Source organism: Coffea arabica, chromosome 5e, assembly GCF_036785885.1.
Source record: "Coffea arabica cultivar ET-39 chromosome 5e, Coffea Arabica ET-39 HiFi, whole genome shotgun sequence".
NCBI lineage: Eukaryota > Viridiplantae > Streptophyta > Magnoliopsida > Gentianales > Rubiaceae > Coffea > Coffea arabica.
The window spans coordinates 54,686,165-54,706,697 of record NC_092318.1 but is presented as its reverse complement, the minus strand read 5'-3'; the positions used below and the strand labels follow the sequence as shown (position 1 = coordinate 54,706,697).

The following is a 20,533-nucleotide window of genomic DNA, read 5'->3' as shown; positions in this document are numbered from 1 at the left end:
AATTTGAAGAGTAGAGGAGAGGGAGGTAACCAGAATGAAAGGCAGACTCGAGGGAGGAGATGGCTATGGATGGTCGAAGTTAAGCACAGGTCCTTCGGTTGCTTTGATAAGATATTCCCGATCTGCTATTGAAGCTGTACAAAGTAGTATCAAAAGATAAAAAGAATAATTTCAGAAACCTCAATAGGTGTACAGGATTGTTTGTTTGCATTGAAATGAAATCATCGGCAGCAGCGTAATTGCAGGGAGGGGCAACAACCCATTCCCAAGAACTCCCAACCTCCATGCCCCAAATTACACTGGCCTTAATCTAAGGATCTTCCAGAAAATCCTCTATGGGGAAATGGAACTTGCTGGCACGGCTCTTGATGGTATTGAGCTTGGTCCTACTTCCTCTAATCCAAGCTGGGTTTCTTCCATTTCCTTCTCCCTTGTAGTTTCTCTGGCATCCTGCCTTCTTTAGGTTTATGCAAGAAGAAGAAGAAGATGCATATTGAACTTCCTAAATTAACCCTTTATTTTGTCTTGAAAATTGCGCGGATAGACAGATCAGATAAAGTTAACGACTAAATCTAACAGAATGGCCCTGAATCTTAACTTTATACAATTTAGTGGCCAAAATCAAACTTTTAATAATCGAGTGACCAAAACTCAACGATTGCAAAAATTTAGTGGCCAACCAGATAATTTGCTCTTTTAGTTAAAGGTCTTTTCGTTCCCCGGGCGGCAGAAGCACTAGCGTGCATACAACACTAGTATAAAAGGGCGCTGAGAGTTCGAGACCCCACAAAAGCAAAAGAAAGAAAAGAGCAAAGAAGGAAGTAAAGCAACAGATTCAAGAATAGTTAAAGCAAAATGGAGTCTCCTTTCAAGGGAGATGTACTCAAAGGCAAGGTAGCCCTCTTGACTGGAGGTGCCTCCGGAATTGGGTTCGAGATCTCCCGTCAGTTCGGCATCCATGGTGCCTCTATTGCCGTCATGGGCCGTCGCAAGTCCGTCCTCGACTCCGCCGTCTCTTCTCTTCAATCCCTCGGTATTCCGGTACTAACTCCCCTTCCCCCCGTCTCTTATACTTTTGATCTTTAAGTTTGTCATTCGTCTTAAATTCTTTGGTTATTTACTTAACCCCTAGTGTGAGATAGAATTTTCAGGAGCATCTCCTCCTGCCTCCTGCTTAATTCTTTGTTTTGTTTCTTAATTTGTTTCATTCCACGTCTAAAATTTGCTGTAGAGCTCCTGTTAGGGCCTGCTTGTTGGTCGCATCAATTTTATTTATTTATGAATTCAGCTTCACTGATTTCTCTGCTCATCCACCTCCTCTGTTCTTTTTAGTTCAAGAATTGGGCTTCGATCAGTTTTGTCGTGTCACCTCAACATTTTCCATGGCTACTACTATCAATAATGTGCTATTCCTCCTCATCATAATGCATGAATTTTCAATCCGCTCTTTTGCCCTGCAATCCTTGCGGCCCAAGGATTAATATTGGTGGCCTCAAGGTTCCTGAGTATCTATGAATGTGAAAGAAAGGAGAGGATATGTGTCTCTCTGTTTTCTATCGAAAAGAACAATCATGTGTGCTAGGTTGGAGGGACCTTTTGGTTTGCCGCTCAACCTTAAACTCAATGAATCAGTATTCTTAATTGCATATCTCTTTATCTCTTTATTTCATGAGTCATAAGACAAACCAGGAAAAACTGGAGACTTCTATAACCTTGCATCTAGAAATGCAATGGTTCTTTCCTTTGTTTTACATCCACTGCTGAGGGTTTGAAAGTCAGATTGTTTTGTACCAAGCCTTGCCGTTTTGTTTGCATAAAAGAACAACTCTTGTCCAAATTCTTTGATACTGAGCATATATTTCTGCTAAATACATGGTGTGGCCTTTGTTTTCATGACTAGAAGTGAAGTGATGGTTCGGTTATTGTGTCCTACCAATTGCCTGTAAGAACTTGTATTGATTTTTTTTTTTTTTTTTAAAAGATTACAGTGTGTGTCTCTGTTGCGTAGTTATTTTTTTTTTTAAGAATTAGCTATATGATTTTTTAATTTGTTACTACATGTGTCATCTTATGTATGTTCACACTCAACTTAAATCATTTTCCAAGGCAGTTGGCTTCGACGGGGATGTCCGCAAGCAGGAAGATGCAAAAAGAGTTGTGGAGTCAACTGTCAAGCATTTTGGGAAGCTTGATATTCTTGTCAATGCTGCAGCTGGCAATTTTCTTGTGTCGCCTGAGGATTTATCTCCAAATGGGTTTCGAACAGGTTTTCTTTTATGAAGTTCTGGATACTTTAAGCCTCAACTCACTGGCTACTTCCTAGCATGTATTTTTTTTTTACTTGCTTGATTTTATTGGTCCTCAAGTAACACTATTCTAAGTATCAGGAAAATGGTTGGACAACCCTTTTTTTTTGTGCTATCTTTTCAGATTAGCCAACAATATAGCTTTATAATCTTAGCTGGATTGTCATTTATCTCTCCCCGTTCCCTCTCTCTCTCTCTGAAAGAATTTTTGTGTGTTAAATTGCAGTATTGGATATTGATTCAGTTGGCACATTTACTATGTGCCATGAAGCACTCAAATATCTTAAAAAAGGTGGACCTGGAAGACGCTCATCTAGTGGTGGGTTGATATTGAATATCAGTGCCACTTTACATTACACTGCATCTTGGTATCAAATCCATGTATCTGCAGCTAAGGTTTGTGACTTTTTGTATTGCTTTGTAGATGTGCTGACTTTCTTCAAAATGTTAGCCGCAATGCATTTTTCTTCTTCAGGCTGCTGTTGATTCACTCACTAGAAGTTTAGCTCTGGAGTGGGGTACGGATTATGACATCAGAGTTAATGGGATTGCACCCGGTCCAATAAGTGATACAACTGGCATGAGTAAACTTTCACCTGAGGAGATTAGTAGCAAAGCAAGAGAGTACATGCCACTCTACAAACTTGGGGAGAAGTGGGATATTGCCATGTCTGCTCTCTACCTTGCATCAGATGCTGGTTAGTAGCCTTGCTGCAGTTTTTCGTAGTACTAAATTCCCAGTTTTGTGTCAAATAGCAGTAGTCGTTATCATAAAAGTAGACTGCAGACTTTTTCTACTCTTTGATGTCTATACAAGGATAAAAACTACTTCATGAAGATCTTGAAGATTGGCGGCTCGGTAACAGCTGTCAAATGAAGTTATATGCTCTTAATCTTCTCTCACACCCATTTGAATGTTTTACATCTTCTGCTCGATGGGTAAATGTGAATATGTTTAACCTATTCATTGCCCTTTCCCAAACACCCCCCCCCCCCAACAAAAAAAACAAAAACAAAAAAAAACCCCACCCCCCAAAAATGTGTATGAAAATCATGTTACGAGGCCTTTTTGAAACAAGTTTTTATTGTCCACTTTAAATAATTTTTTATCTCTTTCTTAAAAATTTGCATCATAGACAGTAGTTGCTTTATTTCTGGATGATTTTCTTGATGAACTTAATTCTATAGGCTGCCCCACTGGTTGACCTCTAGTGTGACAAAAATGATATGATATCTCCATCTGTTCAACAATGGTACCTGTACATCTTTCTACGCCAGGTTTCTGGCATAATTTTAGATGATGGACACGAGTTTCTTCTGCTTTGGTGAACCTAAAAAATTATGCAAACCTTGTGAATGCTAGCAATTATTGTGTTTGCTTTGCAGTGGATGGACATTCTACTGCTAGTCCTGAATCACCATCCCCACTGTCCTTGGATCAGCACTCTTCTTTCTATGTTTCTCTGGTTTATATATTCAATACTGGGATTCGTTTTCTGTCGTTTACATGGTTCTTTTTGGAATAATTGGTCTCTGTATTTTAACTTTGAATAACTTTTTAGAAGTATATAGAAATCTACTTGCAAAACAATGAAAAGGGGGCAAAGAATAATCTCAGTAGTTAGTGAAAAATTACATTTGCTGCAGCAATGTGTCTTTGCTGCCATTTGATCCCTATTCTGCTTCTAACTTAACTAATTGAGACTTGCCTCTTTTGTGAAGGCAAGTATGTTAATGGAACAACCATTGTAGTTGATGGAGGATTATGGTTGAGCCGCCCTCGCCATATACCAAAGGATGCTGTTAAACAGCTTTCGCGTACAGTGGAGAACAGATCAAGAGCCACGCCTGTTGGGCTTCCTACCAGCAAACTGTAGCTCAAAGATAATAATTCAAGACTTAACCCCCACACTCCATGGGGAGGGTTATATAACAATTTGAGAAAAATCTCCAAATAAGTGAATGATTGTTTGGGTAAAATTCATTGCAGATATGTGAGGATTCTCTGTTTGTCAAGCTGGACGGATTAGATGCATTGCTAGCTCCAGAACAGTATTGCAGTGTGTTATTACCGCACAAATGTTTTGATAAATCCTCTCTGGCTTTTCAGACAATACAACAGCACTTAGGGTGCTGTATTTCTATTTGAATTTGAGATCAGATGCACTTGCAATCATAGTGCCATTTCTTTTTGTCTAGTCTAAAGTTAGATGTTCATTTTACTCTGTTGGATCATCAGAAGAATTTTCTTGGAGGGAAATTTTTTTTTGGAATTAAGTAGTCTTACCACGAGAACAGGTATGTTAGTCGTACACACATACATTCATACACGAATACATGGATCTATGCATAGACTCCAAGACACCATCTTTGAAGCAATACCAAGAGTGCACGTTGACAACAGGAATCATTAATGCATGCATGAGGCAGTCAATCAGACTTTATAAAATAAAGTAAGTGATTCATTCATGCAGCTCCAAACATATTTATTCATCAGAATAACACAAATGGGAGATACAAAAAGAACGAAAAATTAGCCAAAAAGGATAATCCTTGTTATATGTCTCAAAGCCACAGACAAGAAGAATGAAACGTAAATAATAACTCACCAATCCAGTTATCCTTGAGTGTTCAAGAAGTTCCTTTGCAATCATGTCTGGTATGTGCAAGAAGTTCTCCATTCATTTCTTCATTCTGTTTCTTCAATGTACTGCACACATGAGAAATTATATAGTTTTCACTGAATTTGCAGATATGCAATATATACAGAAGAAAATGCATTGGAAATCCTCCTCCTCAAATCTGTTTTGCTTGGCAGTACAATCTGATTCCACAAAGTAAATCTATAAAAAAAAAAATGACCATAACATCAAATGAAGTTGGCTAGGATATAAATTTTTCAACTCAATTAAACACACGTATGCCACGCTTCAAATTTCAAAACTCACTTAAAATATTGCAGATTTGAATGGAAATTTTCTCAATGCCCAATCATGACTTTTCAATGGGCCGACCTATATGATGGGCCTCTGGAACTCTGGGTCATAGTCAATCTAGGATGCGTCATTTTGGGGCAAGGAATAGGCTGTTGTTTTGGATATCTTCTAGACGAACAAATTGCGAGGCCTCCATTACTGTTGTTGGAGCTGGAGTGGACCAACATCTGTTATTTTTGGTTCACCATTTTTGTCTTTCTCCTAAACTCGTGAGTCGTGAGAAAAAAAAGCTTTGGTACATCGATTACGTAAGCCTGTCCGTATGTGACGTTTTCCAAGGAGAGGAGTACTCAATGTCTGGAAATTCAAATTTGTCTTACTATAGACGGTAAACTGTCTCTCCCTCTCTTGTATGTTTCCTTACGAATTCCAGAATTTTAATTTTTGTCCTTTTTTTCGTAAATCAAATCAAGCCCTAGGAATGAGATGTGTTATACTCATTTGATAGTGTTGCCATTGTCTCAGGCAGTAGTTGCAAGAATTCATTGGCTGGCGGAATTCGTGAGTGAACTATTTTTTTAATCCTTTTTTATTACTTAATTTCATTTTAGAATTTTGGGTAATTTCTGTTTAAAGATTCTGGAGTAAAGCTACTATTTTGTGGAATTTTATTTAACAATAATTCTAATAAAATTCTAAACACTGAAAATTCTGTCATGCGCTACTTTTATCCTGGATTATTGAGTTGAGTTATGTGATTATTGAGATTTTTCGTTCTGTTTTGGGGTATATATTATTCATGTGTTATATGGATTATTACTGATATCCAAGAATATGAAGAATGAAGGTCATTATTGAATAGTTTGACGTAGATTTTGTCTTTTCTTATTTGCATTAAAAATTTGGAAATCATTATGTGTGTTTGGATAGGAGATTATTTGAAATAATTACTGTAGCACTTTTTGTGATGTGATGTATGTGAGATAAAAATGTGTATTGGATATATGTCTTTTGGCTAATTCTGGCAAAGAAAGCAGCTTGTACCACTTGGTGTAAAACCTATTAGATTACAGGTGATTGCCCTTGAATGCCTGTATGTGCTCTTGGTTGCATTGGTTGTAGGATGGGAGTTATGTTTTCTATACAATGGCTTTGTTCCTATGTGTACTGCTTGGAGTTTTTATTTTCTGCTTATACCTCTTTCCTTACCAGGATTCTTTGCCATTGCTCTTTTGAATGTCACTGAGTTTAGACTAGTGTTCTACCAGTTTCCTTATTTCATCCATTTATTTGTTTTTGCATTAGGGATTTGAACCCCATGAAAGGCCTAGAACTACAGGTAAGTGCTGCAAATTGCTAAAATAAGTCAATATAGGAAGAAAATTGCTGAATTGGGATTAGTCAATATAGGAAGAAAATTGTGATGTAAAAGGAAACTAAGCGTTGTGGCTTTGGAGTAAAATTATTGCTTTTCAAGTCCATAGAACAGAGACTTGTCTAACCTGTCTTTTGAGTAAAATTATTGTTATGTGATATACGAAGACAGATTTTTTTTTGTCTAACTCGACTTCAGATTGCCTTTCTGAACGTGTTTTGATTCAGCGCACACACTCTTTCTCTCTTGCATGATCAAAATGAGTTTTGTTTTTACTTTTCTTAGTTATTAGTCATAATTTTAGAATATACATAGGATGCTTAATGCATATTCCCTTTTGTCAGCTAAACTCGCCTGTTAACTTGCAGAGGAAAGGGAGAAACCAGAACTATTGGCAGAATCACCAGCAAGGAGAAAGTGGGTTGCACAAGATTCTGGATATTACTATTTTTCTTTTGGCTTTTCTATCTGGTTACATCTTAGCATGTTTCATATATAACTTGTCTGTCTCTTTGAATTGCATATAAACTGGTTGTGAAGAGCCTCAACGCTTGGTCGAATCAGACTTTATGGTGCATGATTATTCATCTCCAAATGTTACATTAAATTTTTTCTTTGCTAAAGTGTGACATATACGCTTTTATACTTTATTATCAATATGGTATATTGAAACTTATTTGCGTGATGTGTCATAACGTTGTGGAGTCATTTGTATCTTGGGATGGGAAGAAACCTATAACTCATCAATCAAGCTAGATTTTGTTCTTGTTGTCTTGGATTAACAGTAGTTGTACTTCTACTTCCATATTTATGCGAGTAGTTGATAAATAGACAAACTTGTCAGATGGTATGTCTTCTTGGAATATAGCTATATGTTGATCTTGTAGAAGGTGAAAACTGTATGTATTTTATGAAACCAGGGACCTAATTTACTTTGTGAATTCTTGTTTTCAAAGACTGGTACTGGTGCATCTGGAAATTCCTCATAAAAAATGTCAACATTGAAGGAGATCCTAACCCGTCGGCCGGTGGCGGCGACGATCCGCTTAACAGTTCCAGCCGGGGGAGCTCGGCCGGCACCTCCTGTGGGGCCAGCGCTGGGTCAATACAGGCTCAATCTGATGGCCTTTTGCAAGGATTTCAATGCCAGGACCCAAAAGTACAAGCCCGACACCCCCATGGCCGTCGTCATCACGGCCTTCAAGGACAACACCTTCGAGTTTACCGTCAGGTCACCGTCGGTCACGTGGTACCTGAAGAAGGCGGCAGGGTTGGAGAAGGGGAGCGGGCGCCCTGGTCACGTGATGGCTTCCTCCTTGACCTTGAAGCACGTGTACGAGATTGCCAAGGTGAAGCAGCAGGACCCCTATTGCCAGTATATGCCTCTGGAGTCCATTTGTAAGTCTATCATCGGAACCGCTAATTCCATGGGGATTAAAGTCCAGAAGGAGCTTGATTAGATTTTTTTTTTCTGGTTCTTTTTTGTTGCTGCTGCTACTTGCTGCTTCATTGTTACCTTTTTTTTTTTTTTGTTTAACGCTCTCTCTCCCTCTTTCCTTTGTTGTGTTTCTTCGACTGCTAGGACTATTATTATTATTTTTTTTTTGGGGGTGTGTTTAAGAATTTTACTGTTGGGCTCAAATTAAGTACAGTACTACCTATAGTACCATTTCCATAGCAATTTAGTAACGGTGGATGGAGTGGGATGTTAGATTGTACTACTATAAAATTTTTCATGCTCTTTGATGGAATGGTTTTATTTATTTTTTCACTTTGGGATGTTCGAGTCTTGAAATGTCGAAGTGCAATTATTAGTTTCTAAAAGTGTGTGTTGCATTGCGTTGTGGGAAAGATTTAATTTAATGTTGCTTGCGTAAAAACAACCAATATAATGCAGCTTTTGTAGCACTATGTATTATTTGGCACAAATGAACATTTGCTTGCTCATATTATTATTAACAAACACGCATCATAATCTTTTTGTTTCCAATTTGCATCACCAAAAGACAGGTCCTAGACCCATGTTTCAACAACCAATCTATTTTGGTAATTATATGTTCACCGAGTTTTTTTCCATTACATTTACATATCTGTGATGAAACGCCAAATTTGGCTCAATCCAAATTCACCAAATTAGGCCCCTTCTATGACACGTCCACCTTGATTCTGGAAGGCACCTAGTACTTCCCTCAGGTGACTGTTAGACTTTCTTCTGATTGGGTTGAAATGGTAACAAACAAGTGCCTAACACACTCGTCCACGCAGCAACATTACCAAAAACTGATTAACTGGAAAGAACAAGAAATAACTGTGAACTAGGTAAGCTATCCCGCGCAATGCGCGGGCGCCAGGTTGGTGTATTTAAAAATTGATGGATTATTTGATGTGTTAGTATGTTTTTGGGATTTTTTCAGAAACTTTGTTTATAGGATATGGTTCTTTTAGCATTATCCTAATTTTTCTTTTTTTTGAGTTTTTTGTGCATAATTCAGTATTTTTTATGTGTTTTTTTTTATTTTGAATTTTGTTCAATGTTCGGATAGTATTTGTATTTTTTATATTATATGATATGATGGTGGGATTTGTTTTTTGGTATTTATATGTGTATAGTTAGTGGTTCTTTGTATATATATCGTTTTTCTTTGTATACACATAAGAAGCACGTGCGGGATGTACTGTTGAGGGGATGTGATTATTCTGAGAGTTAGTTGGTATATAAATGAGGGCTAGTTAGTTTAAGTTCATTTGGTGAGTGAGTATTTATCAGTCTTTGTTGATTTGCAGGTGAATATATGGCACATAATGATCGAGTGTTTTCAACAGTGCAAGATCCATGTCCAGAGCTGGAGGAGGAGCTCAGTAGGTTGAGTATTGGTTCTGCTAGTGCTTATCCTATGCCAAATTCTTGTCGAAATCGTCCTGCTGAATCTGTAGCTCAATCTCAAGTTACTCATCTGGTGCTGAAGAATGAGATTTGTGATTTGTTTAGGGTTTTATATAAGGAGCGAGAGTGGGGGCTTGTGCTGGACAGCGGATTGGTTGCTGGGAGGAGGTTGCCAATGTTAGAACTTATAGCTTCGAGAATCAAGTTCGATGTAGCCGAGGAACTGTTGTTCATGTCCCGGTCGCCTTCTTTTGACAGCACCGGCAGTAACAATGACTGAGAGAGTATTGTTGAGTTTATGCAGACTTTTGTGTTTAGTAGTGTGTTTAGTAAGTTGAGTGTTAGTTAATGTGTTTGTTAGCGATGTGTTATGTAATTTCACTTGGTTTGGCTCTATTTTTAGTGTACTTGAATAATGCAGTAGTGCTTTGTTTTTATGTATTATTAAATTGAGTAAGCTTCAGCGAATAATATTTTACTGCGGAATGAGATATATGATTTGTTTAAGAAGTTTTATCGTAAATCTAGTAGAGCTGCTGTGTTGGATGAAGTTTTGGGAGATATTGGCGAGTTTCCGTTTCTTCAAATAATTGCTCAGCGTATGGAGCTTGAGGTTGAAGAGCAGAAGAAAGCTGTTAGAAGTGCTATGGTTTAGTGTGTTTATGTTTTGTTTGTTTTGTATATTTGTTTTATTGGCTTTAGTTATTATTTTCTGTAGATGTTGGGAATGTTATCTGTTCAAGTATTTTAGTGTGTTTATGTATCTATTCAAGTATTTGAGTTGAATAAAGAATGTAGATTTTGTACCAGTTTTTATCATAATCATTCCAAGGTTAAGGTTTGTCGGATAAGTAAACTACATAAAACAAAGAGAAAAGGGTAAAGAAGAAACTGAAGGAATTGGGGTAAAATATTCCTGATGCTGATAGAAATCATATGTTCATGTTCTGAAGTTCTTTGTTCGAACTCAGTACTCAAACTAAAAAATATATGTTCAAATTAATAAACAGTTGTTGTTTCCTGCAGTCAAATGGTTTTATGAATAAACTTACGGGATGAAAAAACTGAAGGAATTGGGGTAAAATATTCCTGATGCTGATAGAAATCATATGTTCATGTTCTGAAGTTCTTTGTTCGAACTCGGTACTCAAACTAAAAAATATATGTTCAAATTAATAAACAGTTGTTGTTTCCTGCAGTCAAATGGTTTTATGAATAAACTTACGGCACGAAAAAACAGTAGGAGAAAAATATACAAGACATACTTAGGAATTTAAATGGGAGAGATGAGAAAAAAAAAATAGTAGCCTGCACAGAAGGGGATTTTGTGAAGCTATGGCATGTAGCCTGGATAGAAGTACATTTTATGAACATAGCATCGATGTAATTTACAGAGTTGCTCTTCAAAAAGCATAGCCTACAGTTTTTTGTGATATACATAATATTCAAAAGCGTAGGCAAGCTGAGCGAATGATCTAGTTCAGATCTTTAGCTATCTAGCTGCATCAGCGTTATATACAATATTGGAGATTGCTAATGATCAGATGTTCAAAAGGTGTATCAAAAGTTTAAGTAAGGATATTACATTCTACTGCTCCATATCAGTCACGTCAGTGCGTTGTCTCTTAGTTGGACTTTCTGTAATTTTGAGAGCTGTGAATAACTCACTGTCAAAAGTTGAGTGTTTTGGGACAGCTTCTGCAGTTGATGGTCCTGGAGTCGAGGAAGCGCATGTGGAGGAAGTAGCAATCGATGCTGGGGTTGTAGGAATCTTTGATATGATTTCTGGAGCATTTGCTTTGTGCACTATTATGGCTGTGTATTTTTCTGTGTCCCCGGATCCACGGTTTCCCATCATTTTTTTCACAAAGCAAGTGAGAATGGTGTTTTCAATAGCTTGTTCAATAGCAATGTAGTTGAGTTGGTGCTGTAATATTGATATTTGAGTATTAGTTGATACAATGTGTTGCAGTTCTTATATAACTGGTGGTTAATAAATTTTAGTGCTGGCGATATACTAACCTTGTCTTCAAGTTCTTGAATTTCAAGCAGAGTGAAGGGCAATAGTTGCTCTGCATCATTGTCATATAGATCAAGTGTGAGCATTCCAGAGTAGTCAGCCAGCTCTATGGTTAATCTACATCTGCAATTGGGATTAGATATTAGTGCAGTGATGTGTGGTGGAATAATTTATGATATTGTTGTTTTGTTAGTTACCTTGGAACGACATTCACTTGCTTGTTGCAGGAGGTGCAGACAATTTTCCAGAGTGGTTTTGCTCTGAATGATTTGTGACAGTTTGAGCATGCATTATACCATAGGTGCTGGCTTCTGTCGAGAAATCGTGGAGTTCCTTGAATCCAGTAAGCTTTTTTCTGAGAACAAAATACATTATCAGCTGCTTGATTCTGTGGCAGATATGAGCAGTAGAGAAGTATGGACGTTAGAGTTGTAGAATCTTACCGTTGGGAATTTGAGGAAGTCTGCGATTGTGCAGAGCTCATCTTCTGAGGGTTGTGGTAGGAGTTTTGCTCGATCACAGTATGCCTTTTGTGCAATGAGCTCAGTAATTTGTGACTTGTTTTCCACAGCCCTTATAAGCAGATGGTGATGATTAGCTATTAAACTATTTTAAAGATATTTGTATGACAATAGTTGGTGGGTTTGTATGAGAGCAAGTGGTTACCATTGTTTCAGTGAGGCACCTTGTTGTATAGGAGGGTTCACCAAAATACTTGAGCCAAACTTTGTTGATAGATTCAGAGCTGGAGCATTATGTGTATTAAAAGATGATGGATTGTATAAAAGATTTAGTTCTAATATTTTGAGATTTACTTACTGTGATAGGATGAGACCTTCACTCGAAGTGCGACAATGAGTGGCATTGATTGAATGATATTTGCAATAGTCTGCCCTTCATCTGTTTCATGCTCACCCCACAAAGTTAGGATGACTGGCATGAAGCTGCAATATAGTTGGTTAGATATTTATGTCGCATTATTGTATATGGATTAAAATGAAGATTGTGTTCTGTGCAAAGCCATTGGTTGATAAATCATGCAAGTTACCTGTTATCTATGATGACAATTTCTCTGGTTGGGGTAGGGCCTCTGTGATTTCGTGGATGAACTTGTGCAACAATGCCAAGGGTATCTGTTTTTGTCATTTATTAGAGGTAAACTAAATAGTCATGTATTGAGTATTATAAAGCTGAATTTAACTCCTGTGCATTACCTATGTCTGAAGTGTCATCAATATGTTGATAGAATCTTCTGAAAGGTGTGAATGTGAAAACAGAGGGAATTTCTGGAGGGCTTGCTTCATCGATTGCTTGGACAATGGTAGAGTTGTCAATATACCAGGTGCATTGATTTTCATGTGCACGGTATTCCAGCGGAGTGTATTCAACTCTTGCATTGGATATCATGTAACGTTTGTACAAGTTGAAGTGGTTGCGGAAGAATTCTATATCTGACTTGTATATCATAGCTTCCACTGTAATTCCCTATACATGAAATTTGGTTTTGATTAGAATGCGAAAGTGTACAGTGAGATATAATAATTCTGTGACAGAATTTATTCATGTGTTTACCTGGTTATCAATCAGAGTAAGCTTCTGATAACGATTTCCTGCTTTTGATAGTAGAGGTTTCTGCTTGTCAAGGACTTGGGCTATCGTTGTCCAGTATTGAAGTCCGGGAACGATTTCAGCAAAACCTATCACTTTTCTGTCATCCTGTAATTCAGAAGAGCAAGTAATGGGTAGTTTCTGAGCAGAAATATGAGAACAGAATTCTTAATGTATGCTATAGAACCATATGCGCATGAATAGATAAGAAAGTTATTCATTTGCCAAATCTAATACTTCTCTATATACTACATTATGTGTTATTGAGTCTTCTCCAGTGCTAAATATAGCTGGTTTGATCAGAATTTTTATTGAACTCTTGTTCTTAGCTCTTGACATTGCTACATATAACTGGCCGTGTGAAAAAACTGGTTCACGTAAATATATTCCCACAAAATCTAGAGTCTGCCCTTGAGCTTTATTGATAGTCATAGCGAAGCATGGTCGAATAGGAAATTGTATTCTTTCAAAAGATACTGGCGACTCTGGATCATTTTCTATTCTGAAGCAGATTCTGTGAAGGAAGACTTCCTTGCCAGTGAATTCTCCACAACTTATTGTAGCATATATGACATTGGACTTTAAGGATTTGCAGATGAGCCTTGTTCCATTGCATAGTCCTTGGGGCGGATCAATATTTCTGAGGAGCATAATTGGAGTGTTTGGCTTGAGAATCAATTTGTGAGGTGGAAATCCATTTGGTGTTAGGGCATTTATGAAGTCCTCCATGATTGTTTGGTCAGAATCTTCAATACATTTGTCTCGGCTAATGTATTCTTGAATGCAACCAGGCATATCGTGTATGAGCTGCTGATTAATCTGATCAACAAACTCATTTTTTGTTGTGAGTATAGCACGATTTACAGCTGAGAAATCATGATGAGAGAATATTGACAAATCTGGGAATACCGTGGTAGTCAACTGTTTGATTGAATCTTCATCATTTGTATATCTTATCAGCATTGATGGAGGTATTTGTATGCAGTCGTTGTTGACAGTAGGCTCTGTTCCATTTCCAACACGAAGCAAATATTCAATGAATTCTGGATCATCCCTTGCTCTCATGTTTTCTGTAAGTTGAAGCTTATGAAGGTGTGGCCATATATATGAGTTGACTATGCTGGCATCAATGAATTCTGATTTTGTTCCTTTAGGAACAACTGGTAATACCTGTCGAAAATCTCCTCCGAAAACGATCACTTTAGATCCAAATAAGGCGTTTGAGTCCATTAGATCCTGGAGTAATCTATCAACAGCTTCTATTGAACCTTTATTTATCATCGGAGCTTCATCCCAAATTATAAGACTGGCTTTTTGCAGAAGTTCTGCCGACGAACTTTGCTTGCTGATTCTGCAATTCTTATTTTTTGTTGTATCTAATGGTATGTTAAATCTTGAGTGAGCTGTTCTCCCACCGGGCAATATTGAAGCTGCTACTCCGCATGATGCTGTAGCCAGCGCAATGAATCCTTTGGATCTTGCCTCAGCTAATAATGCTCGATAAAGGAAAGTTTTTCCGGTTCCACCTGGACCATCAACAAAAAAGCATCCATGTTTCTTTTGGAAGACTGCATGAGTGATTATATCAAAGGCAGTTTTCTGATCATTGTTTAATAGATCAATTTTTTGCAGATCAGACTCTAGCACAGTGATTCTTGTCTCTGCTATTGTGTCCCTCGTGCTCTTGTTGAGATCATTAAAATTTAAAGGATATGGAACCAGGGCATATGAGTTAATATCTCTTCCCATAGATTCAAGAAAATTGTTTATCTGTTCTAGAACCTTGTATCGTGTTTCATCAGTTGATATATCTGGTATTTTTATGAAATCTTCTGATAGACAATGTTCAAATTTCTCCCATAGCTTTCTAGCATTTAATGGAGGAAAGTGTACCAGCAAAGTTGCAAACAGCCTTCTCAATATGTATGGCATTTGATATGAACTGGCTTCTTCGAGGCATTCTTCTTGCGATGTATCTGATTCAAAGTATCCTCTGAGAATTGCTGCTTCACGGAATGTGTTTACGTATGTTCCATTCACTGTCTTGAGGTCTTCAAATGATTTGGGGCCTTTCACATGTGTTAGAAGTAGTCGAAGAAAATAACGTTCTCCTTCTTTTATACCTGCTGTGACAATTCTGCCAATACAGTCCTTTTGCTTTCTAGGTTCCCATTTTTTTCTTCCGGGGTACCAAACGAAGTGCTCTGGGAATTCTTTGTATGTGCACTTAAGATCCTGAGCTAACTCATCCACAGAATTCATGTAAAAGAATTCAGTTAACATAGTTCTTTTTGTATACTTGTTGCTGATTACATCTCGTAGGTCTTGATCAGGTGTGAAACTCATGGACTGACAGTTTTGTAGATGGAGCTGGAGATGAATTACAGAAGGGTGGATCTCACTGAGGTTAAATCTGTACACTCTCCAAATTGCTTCAACTGCACACACCCATCGAGCTGATTGGAAGTCCTTTATTTCATCGATTGGAAGAGGTTGGGAGCTATTATTGTCTTGAGCAGGAGCATCTGAGTTTACTCTGAAATGAATCCTATCATGACCCTTGTATATATATTTGTATATATATTTGACAGCTTTCACAGTGGAACAGATTTCGACATTTATGTGGCAATCAAATTTTGCCAATAAGTATCTGTTGTGTGGAACTATCCATCTGTTATCAAGCTGATGGCCACGAACAGTTATTTTCTGTCCATCATTTCTCCTTCGATAAGTAGGATACGCATTCTTTCCATGAAAGGTTGTCTGAGCAAATGATTTTGGGTAATTATTTCTGCATCTTTTCTTCTGATTTCCTTGCATACAAACATTATCTGGATTTTGTGCTCCGCAAGGACCGTGGATCATGTGCTTTCGAACCATTCTGAATAAATGTTGATTTGCTGTTATATCTGGAATTTCTGCACTCACGATTTTATCATAGGATTCCGTGGAATAAAGTTTTGAAGCTGCCTCTAAGATTATGAGGAAATGAGTATGCGGTAGACCACGTTTTTGAAACTCAACAACATAGGTATAAGCTGCTACTGCTCCAAATATTTGTTTCTTGAAGAGTTGGTCCTTCAAAAGATCAAGCTTAGCATGGAAAACTCGAGCGAGTAAGTCTGGTCTGTTATGACCTTCATCAGTAGGTAGCATGTGTTTTTTCACCTCAGGCCATGAAGGATTGCACGTCATAGTGATAAATAAATCTGGTTTGCCGAATTTTTGCACAAGAGCCATAGCATCAACATATCTTCTTCTCATGTCACGAGGACCACCTATGAATGATGCTGGAAGAATAACTCGCTGACCTATTTTGGATCCTTGGCAATGTCCTGAGATGACACTGTCCATTATGCCTTGAAGTTCCTCTCTTCTTATTAACTGTTGGCGGCTTCTGTAATAATCAAGTCTCTGAGATTCTATCTTGATGTACATATCGATGACATATTGTTGAAGTAGTCGGCCGGTATTGAGTATGCCTGGAGTGTATTTTTCTCGCATCTGCAACTTGTATGCGTAATACTCACGCATAGATACAAACTCTTTATTGTTTTCAGGATTGTGAGAAGCTGTAGAACATGTTATTCAATATCAATCTAATGATATAGTAACTGTATAGTGAGGAATATAATTATTGAGTATAATCTTTGCTATACCTTGGTGTTCAGCTGCTATTAGTTCTTCTGCAGATTTGCAATCAGTAGAAGCAAGAGTGCAGTTGGCTGTTCTGTTGTATCTTTTCCTTTTGTTTGGATTATGTGGTGCTGTTCTTTTTATACCAGGATGCCATCCTGTCTCTCCAAATGGAAACAGCAGCGGATACTGCAATGGATCATAGCATCCATAATAGTAGTGCACCAGATGATCCTTGCCTTCTTTAGTATAGATTTGGATATGCCTTTTGTATCCTTCTCCAGATTCTTGGCCCTCTACCCACAAGGCTGCAATTTGAGATGCAGTTGGTTGATTCCAAACCCTCTGGTCATTTTCTGAATGAGACTTTAAGACGATTTGATATGAGTCGAGATTCGGAACATTTTTTAAGCTTCGGAGAAAAGAGGCATATGGATTCGATTCCATGACATGCATAATTTTTTTCACTGCACTTTCTGTTAGGTTCTCTGATGTAGCCAGTCTGTTTTCTAACTCATGCTCTGTATCATGAAAATATAGCTGCAAATAAACAGTCCTGCACTCATGTGGAATAAGATCCTTGATGAAGTGATAGGTTTGTCCCTGGACTTTGAATGTGTAGATACCATTAGTTCTTCTGCATAGGGATCTGTCATAATGTACTCCGAAAGAAGTGAAGGCAAACATATTATTATATGTTCTGACATATGTTCTGAAAGAAAGAGCTTCAGCAGAATGACCAGTATATAGTTCTATCAGAATATCTTGAAGTTTGTTCTCTTGGAGAACTATCTGACCAGCAGAACAGCAGAAATTTGGTGTTTCAGAATAAAGTTTTTTTGCTTCGCAATAGCTGCAATCTGGTTTGGGAGCCAGTATGTCTGGTTCACTGCTGATGCATTTCAGTGCTTCAATTCCATCTGGAACTTTTTCACCTACAGTACAATGAATGTGATAGTAATTGTTGAATACAAAAAAAAGAATGACAAAAAAGTTTTGAATGTATATCATGTTACATTCATAAGAGTTTTTGTTTTTGTACCTCTGGTGTGAGATTTCTGAGTTTTTCCTGACCTTGAACGTTTGTTGCCTGTGTGGATATTAACAGAACGTAATTAACTCTAATATACAGAGGTTTAATCTGATGCTCATTAGATAATGAAAATTAATAACCGAGGTTGTATCTGTACCTTTATGTGTTTTAGCAATAGATTTTAAGCATTGTTGGCTCATTTGATATTCTGTTGCAAATGCTAACAATTCTAGAAAGCCAAAGTTGCGCAATCAATGGTATTATAAAGAAAAGAAATGTATGTAGAAGTTGAATACGGATCAGTAGAATCTTGTAGATCTAAAGTTGTAGCAGTGCAGAGTACCTGAAGCATCTTCTATGTTTTGGGGAAGAAATTTGAAGCAGTTCATACACATGAAAGATTCAGCTGTCGACGCAATGCAAATAAATGATAGTGGAAGAGTGAGATGAACATGGTAAAGCATCATATATTGAACAGTATATTTTTGTGCTGAAAGTAATTTGAAAGAATTAAAGAACAAGTTATTTGCAGTAGTTTCAGACCTTTGTCATGCGGTGGGGCACTATCTGAGCATATATGCTTATGGTTGGTGGCTGAAGAATTACCTAAGTTTTAGAAAATTGAGAAAAGCACAGTTATGTAGCTGAAATAAGAATTGTTATAGAACCAATTATATTTACATGAAAATGATAGAAATGAATACCTTCTTCATAAGTAGAAAAGCAGAAGAGACTACTTTTGAGCTTTGATCCAGGGTAGGATACACAGAATCGATCATCTGTGGCATAGAAAAAAGTAAATAGATGATCATATTAAAAAACAAGAAACATATTATTATAATAGTTTTGGGTATCAAGAACAATTTGTAAATGCAAATAACAATTTGTATGTGTATCATGTGGAAGAGAAACAGGATATTTTCAAGCTTAAGTGTGGAGAAACCAGTATGATGCATTTGTAAAGCTAAGAGTAATGAAAAAAATACAAAATATGGAAAACATTGTTACTGTGATATTGATGCAGAGGGGTATTTTGTTGAAGTTTACCAGTGTTAGTCTGATTCTTGGAGCCAGGTAATTGAAGGTTAGAAGTAAGAGTTCCAGTGGCATTTCTATCAGATGTTCGAGGAAGCGTACTTTTATTATATATTCCAACTGCAATTTTTGATGCTTTAAACGTCAATATAAGTATAACAACAGAAATGGAATGTTTAGGAGATAAAAAATGAATAGGAATGCAATAATATGAGAAAAATAGGTGGCTAAAGCTCAAAATACATACCTGTGTCATGAAGATGCTGCTGAATTAACTGTGGCATCAGCACTCCTGTGTATAGTAATAAATATTTCCATGGTTTCATATTTTTAGTCACAAAAACTACAAACTAAAAATGTTTGTAAGCTTTGTCCTGGAGTATATACGTACCATTATTATCATTATTGGTATTGGATGGTCTGACAAATGGTTTGATGTTGCACTGTTTGGTAGGTTGTACAGATTGTGGATCAAGCGTCTTGGACAACAGTTTGCTCATCTTTCTTCTGTGATACGCTTCTCTATTTTTTCTTCGATGAGCTTCCTTTTGTTCGACAGAAAGACCAGCAAATTTTTCTCTGTTTTTTTTATTTCGCTCATTTTTTTTCTCACGAATTTTGAGATCATGATTTTGTGCATATAACTCAGAGGAATTCATGATGCTTGTTAGTTAATGCAACTGATTTTTATTGTCCATATAAGCATGCAGGGAAGAGAGCATAGTTCGTTGCATGAAATAAGTAAACCATACCAGAGCAGAAACTACAAAAGTGGTTACAAAATACTTTGAATAAACTGAATAAACTTAAGAGTATGTTAAAGGAGCTAGTGAACGAATACCTCCATCGGTAGTCAAGGCACAGAGTTCTGAAGCAGACCTGTCGCAAGCTAAAAAAAAAATCTGAAGTCACTAAACATAGATCTTTTTATCTATCAATAAGGAAATGAGTAGAACAAAACATCAGAATGATATCAGAAGATACTAAAAAAAAATTTGTGATACAACTAACATTGCAGTACCTGGTGTTTGAGGTATTTAGTTGAAGAGAATTGCTTAGGAGATTCTCATACAATCTGGAAAGCAAACCATATAAAAGACGTTGCATAAAGACCATGTGTATATTTGGTACAGAAGAAAATGCAGTGGTCGACAGCTAAGTAAAGATTAGCATCAGGTCATAATAAAAAGTCCCTTCTGTCCTTTTTCAGATTCATAGCATAGATATTAAGCAGCTAGATATCAGGGTTTGCATCGTAAAATTGAAAAAGTATTTGAGTTCAAATCATGCATATCTATTTCTGTGAGATCACAATTATCTATGTATTTGCATAAGTTGTACTTCTTCATGCACACGTGTTTGTACATTTTTAACATATATAAAAGTGGGACTTATCTACAATCACACTTATCTATGTACTTATATTTGATTTATATGCATCTACTATATACTTATTATATTGATTAAAGATTATTATTCATATATTGATTAAAGATATATATATATATATTGATTATTATTCACATAGACAAATATATAAACGTATACATAAATTCAATCTAAAATAATAATAATTACTTTTAAGAGTGTTTTTGAAAAAAATTATAAGAATGTTTTTAGAAAGTATTGAAAATAAAATAGTTTGTAGAATATGTTTACAAATATTTTTTTAAAACTTAAAAAAATGGAAACTAATTTTT

At 36.8% G+C, this 20,533-nt stretch overlaps 3 protein-coding genes across 26 annotated transcripts; 2 read left to right on the top strand and 1 right to left on the bottom strand.

Annotated features, from left to right (window-relative positions):
- The first annotated feature begins 752 nt into the window (after positions 1-752).
- On the top strand, positions 753-4,498 carry LOC113688605 (peroxisomal 2,4-dienoyl-CoA reductase [(3E)-enoyl-CoA-producing]). Of its 2 annotated transcripts, none has more exons than XM_027206480.2 (5): positions 753-1,041; positions 2,107-2,266; positions 2,533-2,702; positions 2,782-3,004; positions 4,029-4,498. In XM_027206480.2, exons 1-5 carry the CDS (start codon positions 856-858, stop codon positions 4,181-4,183), a joined length of 894 nt encoding a protein of 297 aa, XP_027062281.1. In that variant the 5' UTR covers positions 753-855; the 3' UTR covers positions 4,184-4,498. The 2 variants fall into 2 exon arrangements, with proteins under 2 accessions (XP_027062281.1, XP_071905554.1); XM_072049453.1 differs by having other exon boundaries at positions 906-1,041; positions 2,111-2,266.
- Positions 4,499-5,328: 830 nt separating this feature from the next.
- LOC113743455 (large ribosomal subunit protein uL11m-like) lies at positions 5,329-8,388 on the top strand. 20 transcript variants are annotated; one of them, XR_003461107.2, is made up of 5 exons: positions 5,490-5,630; positions 5,768-5,803; positions 6,548-6,581; positions 6,986-7,034; positions 7,625-7,776. XR_003461107.2 is itself a non-coding variant. In XM_027271462.2 (5 exons), exon 5 carries the CDS (start codon positions 7,610-7,612, stop codon positions 8,075-8,077), a length of 468 nt encoding a protein of 155 aa, XP_027127263.1. In that variant the 5' UTR covers positions 5,490-5,630; positions 5,768-5,803; positions 6,548-6,581; positions 6,986-7,034; positions 7,574-7,609; the 3' UTR covers positions 8,078-8,388. The 20 variants fall into 20 exon arrangements, 10 of the variants coding, with proteins under 10 accessions (XP_071905555.1, XP_027127263.1, XP_027127262.1 ...); XM_027271462.2 differs by having other exon boundaries at positions 7,574-8,388; XR_011814655.1 differs by having other exon boundaries at positions 5,491-5,630; positions 5,772-5,803.
- Positions 8,389-13,135: 4,747 nt separating this feature from the next.
- Positions 13,136-20,137, bottom strand: LOC113708316 (uncharacterized). 4 transcript variants are annotated; one of them, XM_072049447.1, is made up of 12 exons: positions 19,855-20,135; positions 19,225-19,722; positions 19,081-19,125; positions 18,846-18,953; positions 18,503-18,577; positions 18,342-18,404; positions 18,142-18,204; positions 17,956-18,027; positions 17,808-17,855; positions 16,789-17,700; positions 14,039-16,701; positions 13,136-13,948 (listed from the first exon to the last, which is right to left on the bottom strand). In XM_072049447.1, exons 2-12 carry the CDS (start codon positions 19,490-19,492, stop codon positions 13,343-13,345), a joined length of 4,923 nt encoding a protein of 1,640 aa, XP_071905548.1. In that variant the 5' UTR covers positions 19,493-19,722; positions 19,855-20,135; the 3' UTR covers positions 13,136-13,342. The 4 variants fall into 4 exon arrangements, with proteins under 4 accessions (XP_071905548.1, XP_071905546.1, XP_071905547.1 ...); XM_072049448.1 differs by lacking the exon at positions 13,136-13,948 and having other exon boundaries at positions 14,176-14,199; positions 14,300-16,701; positions 19,855-20,131; XM_072049445.1 differs by having other exon boundaries at positions 13,136-16,701; positions 19,855-20,136.
- Between the last annotated feature and the right edge of the window lie 396 nt (positions 20,138-20,533).

Coding starts and splice junctions, on each gene's coding strand:
- LOC113708316 (XM_072049445.1), bottom strand. CDS start 19,492: ATGAATTCCTCTGAGTTATATGCACAAAATCATGATCTCAAAATTCGT. Junction 18,578..18,845: donor CAAGAATCAGACTAACACTG/GTAAACTTCAAC, acceptor TCTATGCCACAG/ATGATCGATTCTGTGTATCC. Junction 18,405..18,502: donor CTTTTCTACTTATGAAGAAG/GTATTCATTTCT, acceptor TCTAAAACTTAG/GTAATTCTTCAGCCACCAAC.
- LOC113688605 (XM_027206480.2), top strand. CDS start 856: ATGGAGTCTCCTTTCAAGGGAGATGTACTCAAAGGCAAGGTAGCCCTC. Junction 1,042..2,106: donor TTCAATCCCTCGGTATTCCG/GTACTAACTCCC, acceptor TCATTTTCCAAG/GCAGTTGGCTTCGACGGGGA. Junction 3,005..4,028: donor CTACCTTGCATCAGATGCTG/GTTAGTAGCCTT, acceptor TCTTTTGTGAAG/GCAAGTATGTTAATGGAACA.
- LOC113743455 (XM_072049454.1), top strand. CDS start 5,365: ATGCGTCATTTTGGGGCAAGGAATAGGCTGTTGTTTTGGATATCTTCT. Junction 5,631..6,985: donor AATTTGTCTTACTATAGACG/GTAAACTGTCTC, acceptor GTTAACTTGCAG/AGGAAAGGGAGAAACCAGAA. Junction 7,035..7,624: donor GAATCACCAGCAAGGAGAAA/GTGGGTTGCACA, acceptor TCAACATTGAAG/GAGATCCTAACCCGTCGGCC.